General features: G+C 41.0%; 1 protein-coding gene across 7 annotated transcripts in view; it reads left to right on the plus strand.

The window, feature by feature from the left end:
- KIF16B (kinesin family member 16B) overlaps positions 1-14,370 on the plus strand; it is a 300,381-nt gene that overhangs the window by 130,816 nt on the left and 155,195 nt on the right. For all 7 annotated transcript variants that reach the window (XM_064377627.1, XM_064377706.1, XM_064377528.1 and 4 more), the window contains exons 13-15: positions 10,554-10,673; positions 12,155-12,206; positions 13,904-14,041. In XM_064377627.1, coding sequence (XP_064233697.1) covers positions 10,554-10,673; positions 12,155-12,206; positions 13,904-14,041 — 310 coding nt within the window. The remainder of the gene's footprint in view (positions 1-10,553; positions 10,674-12,154; positions 12,207-13,903; positions 14,042-14,370) is intronic.

Here is a 14,370-nt window from a genome sequence, read left to right on the forward strand (position 1 = left end):
TTCATCTCTGATATGGTTTGGCTGTGTCCCCACCCAAATCTCATCTTGAGTTCCCACATGTTGTGGGAGGGACCTGGTGGGAGGTAATTAAATCATGGGGGCAGGTCTTTTCTGTGCTGTTTGCATGATAGTGAATAAGTCTCACGAGATCTGATGGTATTATAAGGGGGAGCTTCCCTCACAAGCTCTTTCTTTGCCTGCCGCCATCCATGTAAGACATGACTTGCTCCGCTTTGCCTTCCTCCATGATTGTGAGGTCTCCCGAGCCACGTGGAACTGTAAGTCCACTCAAACCTTTTTCTCCCCAATCTTGGCCATGTCTTTATCAGCAGTGTGAAAATTGACTAATACATTCTCACTCACTCTTGTCTCTGGACTTAAATAGAACAGACTGACAAGAAAGGGCACACCATGGAGATTTAGGGGAGAATTTCCCATGCAGACTAAACAGCACATGGAGAAGTCCTACAGTGGGAATAAGGAGGCCATTGTGACTGACAGGTAGAAAGTGGAGGGGGTCGAGGTTGGAGAGGTGGGCAAGGGCAAGATTAAGTGAGATATGGGGACCAATTTAGTCCAAATGCATGGGAAACCATTGTAGCATTTTGTGCCTGATCTGTTGATACTTTGAAAATGTGATTCTGGCTGCCATATGGAGAGTAGGTGGTAGGGTGGCAAGAGAAGCAAAAAGACCAATTGTGGGATATCAGAGACTCCGGGCAGGCTGTGGAGCTTACTGGGACCAGGGCAGTAGCAGCGGAGATGGAAAGTTGTGGATAATTCATTCAGACCATATCATGCAGGTAGGGCTCTGTGAAGTCTGAGGCAAAGAAAGGAGTACAAGGTGACTCCTAGGCTGACCCACTTGATTCTTCTTTCTTCCCAAGCTGTGGACTGTGAACTCTGCCTTCCATCCTTAACCTCCTCCTTCCTGGATCTTAGTTCTGATAGAGGCTGATCCCCAGTGGATTTCTATTTGCTAATGTTCACAGACTGCTCTTTCCCTTCGCTTTTTTGTTTTATTTTTGTTTTTAAATCTGATTGTGATTCATAGAACATAATTAATAGAGCCCTTACCTGAAGGATTGCATATTACTAATCGGCTTTGCAGGGATATAGAACATATTACTGGCCTACAAATATTGTTTATATTCACGTCGTCACTCTCTGGGAACACAGCAAAAGTAAAAAAGTCACTTTCTGGAGGAGGATGAAGGAGATTCTTAACCTCTTTTCATCACAGCTTGCTTAGGTTGTGTGGACAAAACAAGGAGAAAGGCAGGATGGTGGTTGAGGCCATTGACAGAGCTTCATTGACTTTCTAGTAATCTTGGTGGCTCTTTCTTTTTTGTTAGATGGACATGATTCTTTCTATGTGGAAAAGAGTATACAGTAGGCCCCGCTTGTCTGCAGAGGATATGCTCCAAACCCTTCAGTGGTTGCCTGAAATGGCAAACAGTATGAACCCTATTGTTTTTCCCTATATGTATATGCCTATGCTGAAGTTTAATTTATAAATTAGACACAGTAAGAGATGAACAACAATAACCAATAATAAAATAGAACAACGATAACATTATACTTAATAAAAGTTATATTAATCTCTCTTTCTCTTGAAATATCTTACTCCACTCTACTCACCTATTTTCAGACCACAGTTGACATTGGGTAACTGAAACTACGGAAAGCAAAACTTCAGATACAGAGGGGCCTACTATATGAGAAACAGTAGCTTCTGGGTGAACGCCAGCTTGTCGCTTACTCTTACTTTCAGGGTTTCAGAGCTAATTGGTTTATGTTGATAATCTTTTTTTTTTTTTGAGATGCAGTCTTGCTGTGGCACCCAGGCTGGAGTGCAATGGCACAATCTTGGCTCACTGTAACCTCCGCCTCCCAGGTTCAAGTGATTCTCCTGCCTCAGGCTCTCAAATAGCTGGGACTACAGGTGTGCACCACCATACTCGGCTAATTTTTTTGCATTTTTAGTAGAGACGGGATTTCACCATGTTGGCCAGGCTAGTTTTGAAATCCTTACTTCAAGTGATCCACCCATCTCAGCCTCCCAAAGTACTGCGATTGCAAGCCTGAGCCGATAAGGACTTTTAGTGTTTATACATCATTAAAAACATGTAAGTTACTAGACACCACTTGCTAGTCAAATTCATGAATGATTTTTAACATGAAAACAATATCTCCTTACTGAGTTCTCTGGAAAGTATTACAAGGAAACAAGGATATTTTTTTTCCTACCAACAAAAATCTTGTAGCATTTATCAGATTTTCTTGCAGTTCTCCAGTTTCCATATTTCTTATCAAGAGGTGTAAAACAATTGAGGAGAATGTCTTTACTAGAGGTCCATCAGCCGAGACTGTTAGTCACATAGTGTCCACGTACCTCTCCAGTGACTCTCAAGGTGTCACTTCCGTTCTAATCTCATTCCCCTTTTTAGTCTGTTCTTTTTTTTTTTTTTTTGAGACGGAGTTTCGCTCTTGTTACCCAGGCAGGAGTGCAATGGCGCGACCTTGGCTCACTGCAACCTCCGCCTCCTGAGTTCAAGCAATTCTCCTACCTCAGCCTCCCGACTAGCTGGGACTACAGGCATGCGCCACCATGCCCAGCTAATTTTTGTATTTTTAGTAGAGACGGGATTTCACCTTGTTGACCAGGATGGTCTTGATCTCTTGACCTCGTGATCCACCCACCTCGGCCTCCCAAAGTGCTGGGATTATAGGCGTGAGCCACCGCGCCCGGCCTACTCTGTACTTATTCACGCTACACATCCTTGCCAGATTCATCTGACGAAGTATCAACCAATTCCTATTTTAAAAATTCTCAATGCCTTCCCAGTCTCTGAATCAAATAGTCACCCATCTGCCTGGCTTTCCAGACCATTTTTCCAGGTTTACTAGGTAAACTGGATGTCCAGTGGTTCCTTGTGAATATAATCAGTCCTCCATATGTGCAGGTCCTGCATCATGGATTTTACCAATCACAGATAGAAAATATTAGGAAAAAAATGGAGAAAATGCTACATTCTGGCTGATACATTATTATGTAGTTAGACCTATAATGGTTCCGTTTGTACTGAACATGTACAGACTTTTTTCTTGTTATTACTCCCAAAACAGTACAATATAATAACTATTTACACCTCACTTACGTTGTATTTGGCATGATAAGTAATCTAGAGATTATTCAAAGTATATAGAAGGATATGCATAGGTTATGTGTAAGTACTGTGCCATTTTACATGAGGGACTTGAGCATCTTTATGTTTAGTGTCCTCAGGAGTCCGGGAACCAATCCCCCATGGATATCGAGGGATGACTGTGTGGCCATGTTTTTAGCCTTTGTATCTTTGCTCAATAAATCCCCTAAAACTTGGAGTACCACTTGTTTTCATTCTTCTTTTTCGTAGTCTGTTAATTCTATTCTTGGCTTCAATGTTAAAGAAGGAGTTGATGATTCCATCACAAATTTCAAAGAAATGAAGAAATAATAAAAAGCATAACAAACAAGCCTGCAGCAGCAATACTATTGTGAAGTCATTAAGAGGAAGCATGTGAGGAAAGATCATGAGTGGCTGCTGGGGAAAAGGGAATATTGTGAAGGGGATATTCCTAAACCTGCACCTGAGAAGCTGAATCAGTGATGATTCCAAAATACCTGCCTCTATACCCTCAAATCTGAGGAGTAACAGAATTGATTTTCCTATTGTTACTGAGGAGTAATAGCGATGGCCAGTGGTCGACTGAGATGAAGTGAGAGCTGAGCTGACTCTTGTAAGTGAAGGCTTAGGGAAATAAGAATCTCGAGGGCATCCTGTCCCTTCCCTCCTCATGGGAAGAGATCCCCTTCCAATTAGGAGGGAGCCCAGGAAGAGAGGACTAGGACTCAGACAAAGCCGGTGTAGTGCCTCAGTTGAGATCTCCTGGCCCTCTGTCATTCCATCTGGCTAGAGAAAAGTGGATAGACTGTAGACTACTCAGTCTTCTAACTAGAAACATCACAGATATGACCGGGCAAGCATCGAGGAGTTGCCCATCTTATGTTAGAGGACATGGAAGTTTTGGACAGATATACCTAAGCATATACAAGATGAAAAAAAAAAAAGTAGAATAATTCTATAAACATAACTGTAGCTATGCATGGATGGATAAACGGGCAGATGGGCAGATAGAGAACAAGAAAGAAGAGGAATACAAGCATGCAAAAGACAAAAGATCCCAATATAGATGAAAGCACACTTCACGGGATAGAAGGGAATTCCTTACAATTGTTTCATTCTGTAGAACGAATGAGAAACATCAATTCAATAAACAAAGTGAGATGGTAATCAAAAGCAAAGTGAGGGCCGGGTGCGGTGGCTCACACCTGTAATACCAACAGTTTAGAAGGCTGAGGCAGGTGGATCACAAGGTCAGGAGTTCAAGACCAGCCTGGCCAATATGGTGAAATCCTGTCTGTTCCTCCTCAGATTTGAGGGTACAGAGGCGGGAATTTGGAATCATCACTGATTCAGCTTCTCAGGTGCAGGTTTAGGAATATCCCCTTCACAATATTCCCTTTTCCCCAGTAGCCACTCATGATCTTTTCTCACATGCTTCCTCTTCGTGATTTCACAATAGTATTGCTGCTGCAGGCTTGTTTGTTATGCTTTTTATTATTTCTTCATTTCTTTGAAATCTGTGATGGAATCATCAATGTAAAAATATAAAAGTTAGCCAGGCATGGTGGTGGGTGCCTGTAGTCCCAGCTACTTGGGAGGCTGAGGCAGGAGAATCGCTTGAACCTGAGAGGCAGAGGTTGCAGTGAGCCGAGATTGTGCCGCTGCACTCCAACCTGGGTGACAGAGTGAGACTCCATCTCAAAAAAAAAAAAAAAAAATGCAAAGTGAGACGAAAAAAGAGAGATTGTAGAATAAAGAAAGCCTTTGAGGCCCAAAACAACATCATTGCAGGACTAATACATAATATTAGAAAATATCAAGGAAAAGAATATACCCCACTGAAAATCAAATTACTAAGAGAATAAGGGCTCGACAGGCCCAGTGAACACAAATGGAATGATCAAGATAGTAAAGCAATCAGAAACTGAAAGAAATAGAAGACAAAGACCAGTGTAATATAAGGACAATTGGTGTTCTTGAAGTAGACTGTCAACAAATGAAATTGAAAATGAAAAATAAAACAAGGCAACTTTTGTGAAATAAAAATTACGTAGACAAAAGAACTGAGACTGCAGATCAGAAGGATGTATTGTGTTCCAGGAAAATACAGAGTAGAGAATGTTCAACACTGAGATCTATCCTAATTAAACCATTGAATTTCAAGTATAAAGAGGAAACTCTTTAAACATCCAGACATAAAAGCAAATTATCTGCTGTGGACCAAAATGAAGCTAGTGAGACTAGCTTCGTTTTCTTCGAGTAGCATTCAGTTTTTGAAAAGAGTGGAGCCATGTCTTTAACCTTCTGGGGAAAGTAAGTACTGCACAGCCCAACATGCAGCCTGTGGCCCCAAATCGACACAGCTACGAAGTCATTCAGATGTAAAGGCAAGAGGCAAGGCTCTCAAACTGGTACACACACTCAGGAGATCGTGCTTAAAACTGAAACTCGTATGAAAGAAGTATATGCACTGTGAGTGTGTGTCATAACCTCTTTTCCTGACTTACAGGGATATTTTAGGAATACCTCTTACGTTAATAATAAAGAAACATGGCTGAAATTCAACAAATAGTTTCTCTTCATTCTGTTAAATTTAAAATCACGTACAACTTTTAAAAATTAAAAAGTAGTTTTGCTAGAGGATAATTTTATTTTTTATCGACGACTTTCTGGCTGGCTGACTTCCTCCTCCCTCCTCACACCCACGCTGGGTGTGTGCTCAAGCCCTGATTGTCCCCAACCCCTAGCCCCCAGACATCTGCTGTGTCTGTAGTCAGGGTTGCAGAAATTACGTGCACTTTATGATGTGAGTCAACTCTACAAAATTCTACTCGCTCGTGAAATATATAATTCTCTGTAGCATAAATTTTCACAAAAGGATTCTGACATTTCATTCTTAACTGTTCAGAAAAAAGTGCCACTTAGAAATCACTCCCTATAGTACCAAATAATCAGCACTTAGTGAGTGACTACTGTGTGCCTGACACAGCTATATTCACCTAACATACTCAGTGTGAAGACACAATTCTTATTCCTAAAGAGATCTTAATTTACGTGGGACAGACATACTGTCAAACTTTTCCCAGTTTTTCCCAAGTATGATCTAGATCCCAGGGAGGCTTTCTAAGAGGGAAAAAAATTAGATTTTTGTTGTTGGTAAGTTTTTGTATTGTTTTTACTTATTTATTCAAGAAAGTTATTGAGTTTTGTAAGGCATGTGCTGGGCACTAAGAATGTAGTGGCCATTAAAAGAGCTAGAATCCCTGCTTACTCTCATAAACCACGATGGTGGTTACAAACGCATTGCGCATTGAGCCAAGTTCTCCTGTGGTCTTCTCCCCTGGGATCTGGGCAGCCCTGCATGCAATCACCAGAGCCACCGGAAGGGGCAGAAGTGATTCTGTGACAGTCCCAGCAAAGGGCATGTGTTTTAAATTCAGAGGGATTTCACCTGAATAGGTGCCTGGAAGTGGAAGAAAAACATATGGAGCATATTATTTGTAAATGCTATGAACGTGATGCTTACAATAAACTGATGCTATGTTTTGACACTTTAGTCAGTTTATAGGGTTTTTTAAAAATCCAAATAAGCCTGGTTGCTGAAATCTTTGTTTCAATGTAAAATATATGGAAATACACATATTTTACCTTGGTTTCTTTGGGACCCTGTGTCTGGAGTTGGGGGAGGCATGCCCCACTCTACTATGGTAAGTATTCCATCTTATCCAAGAGGTGTTTCATAAATTATGTATAACAGTAGATGCCACTCAGTAAGTATTTTATACGTGATAGATATTTTTGTCTGAAATTACTTTTTCACTTGAGCAATGATTTAAACCCTCGTTTCCAGTTTTATGAGGTGACAGTTTTATAATATCATGTAGTTGAATGCAGCTTGAATGTCATAGAGCTTTAGGGCAGCATTAATCATAAATTCATCCTTCCCCACTTGCAATCCTGGAAAACTTTCTCTTAATTCAGATTTTACCCATTATATGTATGGAAGTACATGTGAGAGAGAGAGAAAGTGTGTGTGTGTGTGTGTGTGTGTGTGTGTGTGTGTCTGTGTCTGTGTGTGTGTCTGTGTCTGTGTGTACATGGTAGGGATGGGTGGGAACAAGTAAGGCTTTTGACCTAATGGCTCTGAAACTATGAATTTCCAATGCTTTTCAAAGTCTTATTTCAAGGAAAACAAAAGTGTTTCTCAATGGTTAAAAAAAGAAAGAATATTAAACTCAGCTGGAATGTAGTCCAAAGCAATTGCTCTAGTTTGAGTGGGAGCTATCAAAGTTCAAAATATTGTGTTTTGGAGGGTGGGGGATTATTGTCCACTTCTGTGCAGAAAGAAAATACGCATGCCTCTGGACTTATGAGAATGGTTACTTTCCTTTTCATGTGGACCTAGAGGCCTGTAATAATTCATTGCCATGGGGCTACTCACTGTGTATGCAGTTTGGTCACAGTTCAGAGCTACCAAACCTTCCCATGAGGACATCGTTTTATGAAATAGAGCTGTGTGATTAAATTCTCCCCTGTAATATATGTCTTTAGAAAAATCACTCTCATTTCTGCTTGAATTTCATGGTCAGGAGGAAAAGCATGAATTCTGCTAATATCTGAGAGGTAGGAGTAGGGGCTGGCTTATGGAAAGTGCCCAGTTTAGCTGAGATTTGCATGTTCCTTGCTATAGTAAATCAATGTTACTGAAGTCTCCGACCTCAAAGCCTGAGGTTCTAAGCCATGGAACGGGAGCTTGGCTGATAAGAGGAGTAATTGAAGAACAATGACACGCTTCATTTCCTTTTCTTGAATCTAAGTTATGCATTGGTCATTTTCTTTGCATATCTATTTAATGGTTGTTAAATTAAATTGCTTTCTTTCACGTTGTGATTTTTATGGTTTTTTTCAAAGCCATCTTTTTTTTTTTTTCTATTTCATTTCACTGCCCTCTCACATGGCTTCATGTCTTCAGTGTGCATTTGAAACTTAAATATCTGCAAAGGCCTCCCCAGTTAGTGGTTGGAACTGGCTTTTCTGTTGCTCGTACAGTCATGGAGCACAGTGTCATGCTGTTGTACATAATTTAGTCTGAAGCTGGTTCGACCCAACCTCAAGACTGCAATTTTTACCTTCAACCTTCTGGAATTTGTCTGCTTTCCACCTCAGACTTCCCCAGAAGCTTGACTTCAGAGGTCTCCAGTATGGGTTCAGACGGGCCTGATGTTAAGACATGGGCCTTCCATTCTCTTCCCCAAGGATTGCCTCTGACCTTTCCTCCTGCATTCTACTGAACTCTGTGCATCTACTCACTCATTCATTCCTCTGGCAAATATTAATTGATGTGTCAGACATGAAATTAGGTTCTGGGTTACATTCTAGCCAGACAACTGGTAATAAACGTGTGTGTGTGTGTGTGTGTGTGTGTGTGTGTGTGTGTACATGCGCACGTGCATGTGTATTAGTGGTTGCTATTTTATATGGGATGATGGGGAAGGTGGCTTTTGAGCAGAGACCTGAAGGAAGGAAGGAAGGAAGGGGCCATGTTATGTATATAACTAGGGCAATACTTCTCTAATGTCTGGAGATATTTTTGGTTGTCAGAACCTCCGTTGTGTTGCTAGCATCTACTGGGTAGAGGCAGGGGTGCTACAAACTATCCTACTGTGCATAAGAATGAAGAATTATCTAGTCTGAAATGACAATTGTGCTGCAGTCCAGAAACCCTGCTGTAGGGGAAGAGAAGGAATAGCAGCGTCACAGGAAACAGCAACCACAAAAGCAGAAGGAACCGCAGTGAGTGCCTCCTTGAGATGGGGCAGGCTGGCAAGTTTGAAGAGAGGCAAGGTGCCTATATCCCTGGAGATGTGTGAGCAAGGCGGAGAGCAGCAGGAGATGACAGCACGTGAGCACGGGATGAGATCAGGTAGAATTTGTAGAACATCATAGAGACTGTGGCTTTTGTCTCGCTGAAATGGGAGTCTATTTAAAGGACCTGAGCAGAGGAGTGAACTGCCCTAACAGCTCTCTGGCTGCTGAGTTGAGTGTATATCACGGGAGACATGAGTGGTGGCCTGGATTATCGCAGTAACTTGGGTGAAAGACAATGATGGTTTGGGCCAGAGGCCAGTGCTGCAGGTGGTTTGATGTTACCAGATTCTGGGCATATTTTGAAGGTAGAGTTAACACTACATATATAGAGTTTAGAGAAAGAAAGGAGCAATGTATAAGCATGGTTATTTAGGCCAAACAGGAAAGGTTGGCATTTACTGAGATAGGATAGTCTGCAGGTTTGGGCAGCAGAGAGAATCAAAGGTTTTTGTTTTGTTTTGTTTTGTTTTTAATGTGTTAAATTTGTGCTGCCTGTTTGGCATCTCCATAGATAAACTGAGTTGGGTTGGTATATGTGTGTGTGTGTATATATATATATATATATACACACACACACACACACACACACACACACACATATGGTAGACTCATATATATGGTATCTATGTGAGTGTGGGACTTAAGGGAGACGTCTGCCCTGGAGATGAAATTTGAGAGTCATGGGCATATAGATGGCAGGTAGGGACTTAAGGGAGACGTCTGCCCTGGAGATGAAATTTGAGAGTCATCGGCATTTAGATGGCAGGTAAAGACAAGAGGCAGGAGACCATCAGGAAAGCCAGTGTTAGTAAAGAAGAGTCCCAAAGACAATAGTCTCCATAGAGTGAGTTGAAGAAAGAGTGAGAGGGAAGGAATTGGAAAACTGTAGCCATAGGGAACTTTTCGAAGATAGTTTTCTCTAAAGGGCACAGAGAAATTGGTGGTAGCTAGGAGATGCAAGACCAAAAGATGAGGTGGGGGTTGGGAATGGGAGGTCAATAGCAGATTTGTATTAATATATAGCAGGGAATGATTCAGTGGATAGGAGAAGTTGATGTCACAGGAGGCAGAGGGCCAGGTTCCTCTGGTGCAGGGTAGTTAACGCACAGGAAGGCTTCTTTTCAGGACCATATGCAGTTCAACCATCTGAGTGGAGAGAAAAGCCATCAACTAAGGTGACATCTTGATACTAAATGACATAAAAGCTCTGAAGAGGGAGAAAGATTACTTTGTAGTTTGGATGTTCCTAGAACATTTCTGCAGGAAGATTGGCTTTGAAGAGGTTATATATCAGGCAATGAGTTTAATTCATTTTATATTGAGCTTTTTATATGTTCCAAGTTCACTTTGCTTACTACCTGCCAGGATTTCAACATGAAGTTTAAGGTCCATTTTTCTTGCAGTTTTTTAGATGAGAAATAAAATATTGCCCATTCTGACAATCTAAAGAACACCTAATATGAAGTTCTCATTTCCCAAAGTAACCTTTCCTTTTTCTTTCCCTCTTAATTTCAGGAACAAACCCTAGCCCTCAGGAAAGAAGGGATAGGAGTTGTTTTGGATTCTGAACTGCCTCATTTGATTGGCATCGATGATGACCTTTTGAGCACTGGAATCATCTTATATCACTTAAAGGTAGAAACTGATTAAGTGGAACATTCTAATATTGTTTTCAGTTTTTCTATTAGACACTAACTAGGTTTATTATAATATTCTATGACCATGAACACAACTAAATTAAATTAAAGAATACACAACAGGCCAGGCACAGTGGCTCATGCCTGAAATCCCAACACTTTGGGAGGCCAAGATGGACGGATCCTGAGGTCAGGAGTTCACGTCCAGCCTGGCCAGCATGGTGAAACCCTGTCTCTACTAAAAAGACACAAATTAGCCTGGCATGGTGGCACACACCTGTAACTCCAGCTACTTGGGAGGCTGAGGCAGGAGAATTGCTTGAACCCGGGAGGTGGAGGTTGCAGTGAGCTGAATGCCATTGCACTCCAGCGTGGGTGATAGAGCAAGACTCTGTATCAAAAAAAAAAAAAAAAAAAAAAAAAAAAGAATATACCACAAATCCTTGAGCCATTTGGGGATTTTCAGCAGCTCATTAGGACTCTTTGATATTTAAAGTTACCTCGTTATCTAAAGTTAAGTGATGAGCCACTAATTTGCTTTCTCTTCTGTAGGATTAGTAAGACAGAGGTAAGGAACAAAAAGGCACACAGACTGAAGGAGAATAGTTGCAAACAGATAGAACTGGGTGGATTTTGTTGTGTGTGCAGTTTTCTGGTCCCTGGTGGTAATTATAAAATTGTGCTTCTCACCTTCATTATTGGGCTTGGTTCTAAGCAGGCTGTTCATCTTGGGAGTACAGAATTCCACATAAGTATTAATGGTTGGCTCTGTGACCTTGACTTTAGTGTCCTCTCTCTGATCCATAACTTACAATGAGAATGCTGCTGCACTTGTGTTTTGCAGACTTCCATAAACTCTGTCTTTTTTTTTTTTTTAATTGAGTCTCACTGTGTCACCAGACTGGAGTGCAGTGGTGCCATCTCGGCTCACTGCAACCTCTGCTTCCCGGTTTCAAGCGATTCTCCTGCCTCAGCCTCCTGAGTAGCTGGGACTACGCATGCCACCATGGCCAGCTAAATTTTGTATTTTTAGTAGAGACAGGGTTTTACCATTTGGCCAGGATGGTCTCAATCTCTTTACCTTGTGATCTGCCCGCCTTGGCCTTCCAAATTGCTGGGACTACAGACATGAGCCACCCCTCCTGGGCCATAAACTATATCTTTAGACACAAAGAAACTCTTGGTCACTGGAGGAGAACCTTCCCAGAAAGAATCAGGAACATTAATGACATTCCTGTCACGAGCGAAGTGTCAACGCTGCCAAAGCAGGGCCTCACGATTGTCATACGTTAAACATTTCCAGCCAACCCGGGCTGTTTTTACAGAGCCCCAGGGCGCTTTCATTGCACTGAAGCTGTGGCCTGCCAGGACATTGTTCATCCCATTGGCCTCTATGTTGTTTGGGTTTAAATGAAAAATGAAGAAACAAACTCTTCCTCCTCTTCTTACTAATACATTTTGCTTGGCTTTTCTTCCCAGGAAGGTCAGACATATGTTGGTAGAGAAGATGCTTCCACGGAGCAAGATATTGGTGAGCATATTATCAGTGATCTCTTCCCAGTGATTTCTTAAGTTTGTATTCAAGGTAGAATCTTTTTGAATGACTGACATCAAAGTAATTATAGAAAATTAAATTATTTTTCAAGTACAGTGTTGGTCAGTATATATATATTTCTGTAATTTAGAATACAACGCAAATGAATTATGTGGAACAACTAATTTGGTGAATAAAATGGTCCAATGAACTCTTTCCTCCACCGTACATACATTCCATACCTCGTTAGGTCTTTGAAGAACGCAGTGACTTAAATCACTGTACATTGTCTCACAATGAAACAATGATTGATGGAAATATACCAATGGACACAGATAAAAGATGTAGGTCTTAATGAGAGGGCTATAGACACTTATCTTCACAAAGATAACAGCAGAAAGTAGGAGAAAACGCAGCATACACACATGCGGAGGCATGGCTTTTTGTGTTTCCCAGAAGTCTTCACAAGACACAGATAATCAGTGACTTAGCCTACACAGATGAGGTCCTTCCAGCTTAAGAGCATAACTTAGGCAGTTGGTGGTGGTGGTGGTGGTGGGTGCGTACATGTATGTGGCAAGGTGGGAACTGGCAGGGTAAGAATTATATTGTCTCAGCTGCTTTTAGAATTGCTGGCAGTGAACCTGCTTTCTCACCAAGCATAAGCCATTAATCAAGCCAATTCTAGCATATTCCTACATGTATTAGGTTGGTGCAGAAGTAATGGCAAAAAAACACAAATTACTTTTGCACCAACATAATATTTACTATTTACTGTGAGACTGGGAGAGATAAAAACTATTTTCTAGAAGTTCCAGATTCAACTGTTTTTAGACATCAGGCCTCTTCTTCTAATTGTTAAATTATGTATTTGATCTTCGGGTAGCTATAAATGATGGTAAGTGGTAAGAACACATGTTTTCTGTGATCGGAGATCAGTAGGGCAAATATGTAGACAGTGGAAACTAACTGGCTTGTACTCCCAAGATGCTGGCCAAGAACTGTGCCTAAAATCATGTAGGTTTATTTGACAGGTGTTCCTATCTGTGTTTGACCATTCTTCAAACAAGAATCCAGGAGTGTTATACTTGAATAGATGAATTTTAGCAGCTGCATGTCCTGAGAGGTCTCAGAATTGACTCAGTCTCAGGGAACAGGCATCTCAGTATGGCTTCTGAAGACCTCTTGGGCTTTTCAAGATTCATGTCATACCAAGTTCACTTTGGGTTTCTGCTCCTGGAGTGCAATGTCTGTCAGTGCAGAGAGGTCTCAGTAAGTCCTTGACCCATGGAGCACTTTTGCTTCTTCTGTTTTCTGTGGCCTCTGGGTGGCTGATGGAGGAAACTTATTCAGTATCCAACAGGGAAGTTCCATGGAATTAGTTAAAACAAGTTACTCAACTGTTTTCTTCCCAGAGATGAAATGAGCTAACATCCCAGAACTGATTTTCTTACACAGGTGATGTCCAGACCCGTTGAGGAACATTCTAAGGACCCTCCAGTCCTATCAGTGAATGTCATGAGCTCCTGAAATTCAGTTTTCTCACTAAGCATAAATATTCACTTCACAATATTTATGTGGAAAAAGAAGGATATTCAAAAGGAAAATAAATCAATTGATAGATAAATAGCTGGGAATCATTGCAGTAGATACAAAAGGGGAAAAATTCTTTCTACTTTGTTTTTCCATTTTAGTTCTTCATGGCCTTGACTTGGAGAGCGAGCATTGCATCTTCGAAAATATTGGGGGGACAGTGACTCTGATACCCCTGAGTGGGTCCCAGTGTTCTGTGAATGGTGTTCAGATCATGGAGGCCACACATCTAAATCAAGGTATCTGGTTTAAATTTTCCGAGTCCTTTGTATGTATTGTTGTGAGAAAACAAGTTGGCTAGGCAGTGAGGGAACATGTGCATCTTAGAATTAATTACTGATTAGGTATAAAAAGGGTGAGACTGTTTGCTTCAGTAGGCTGTTTCTCTTCTGTTTGGCTGGAAGGCTTCTTTATAATACCCATGGTATTAATTAAACAATTAATTTACTTGTTTAATTAAGTGTAAACATATATAGAATTATCTTAAAAGTTGTTGCTATGGAACTAAGATGTGAAAGGAATTTTTTAAGTTAAATAATATCCCTCAAATACAAAACCTTAACACAAT

This window comes from Aotus nancymaae, unplaced genomic scaffold, assembly GCF_030222135.1.
Source record: "Aotus nancymaae isolate 86718 unplaced genomic scaffold, 86718_ANA_hifiasm-v0.15.2.pri h1tg000001l, whole genome shotgun sequence".
Taxonomy (NCBI): domain Eukaryota; kingdom Metazoa; phylum Chordata; class Mammalia; order Primates; family Aotidae; genus Aotus; species Aotus nancymaae.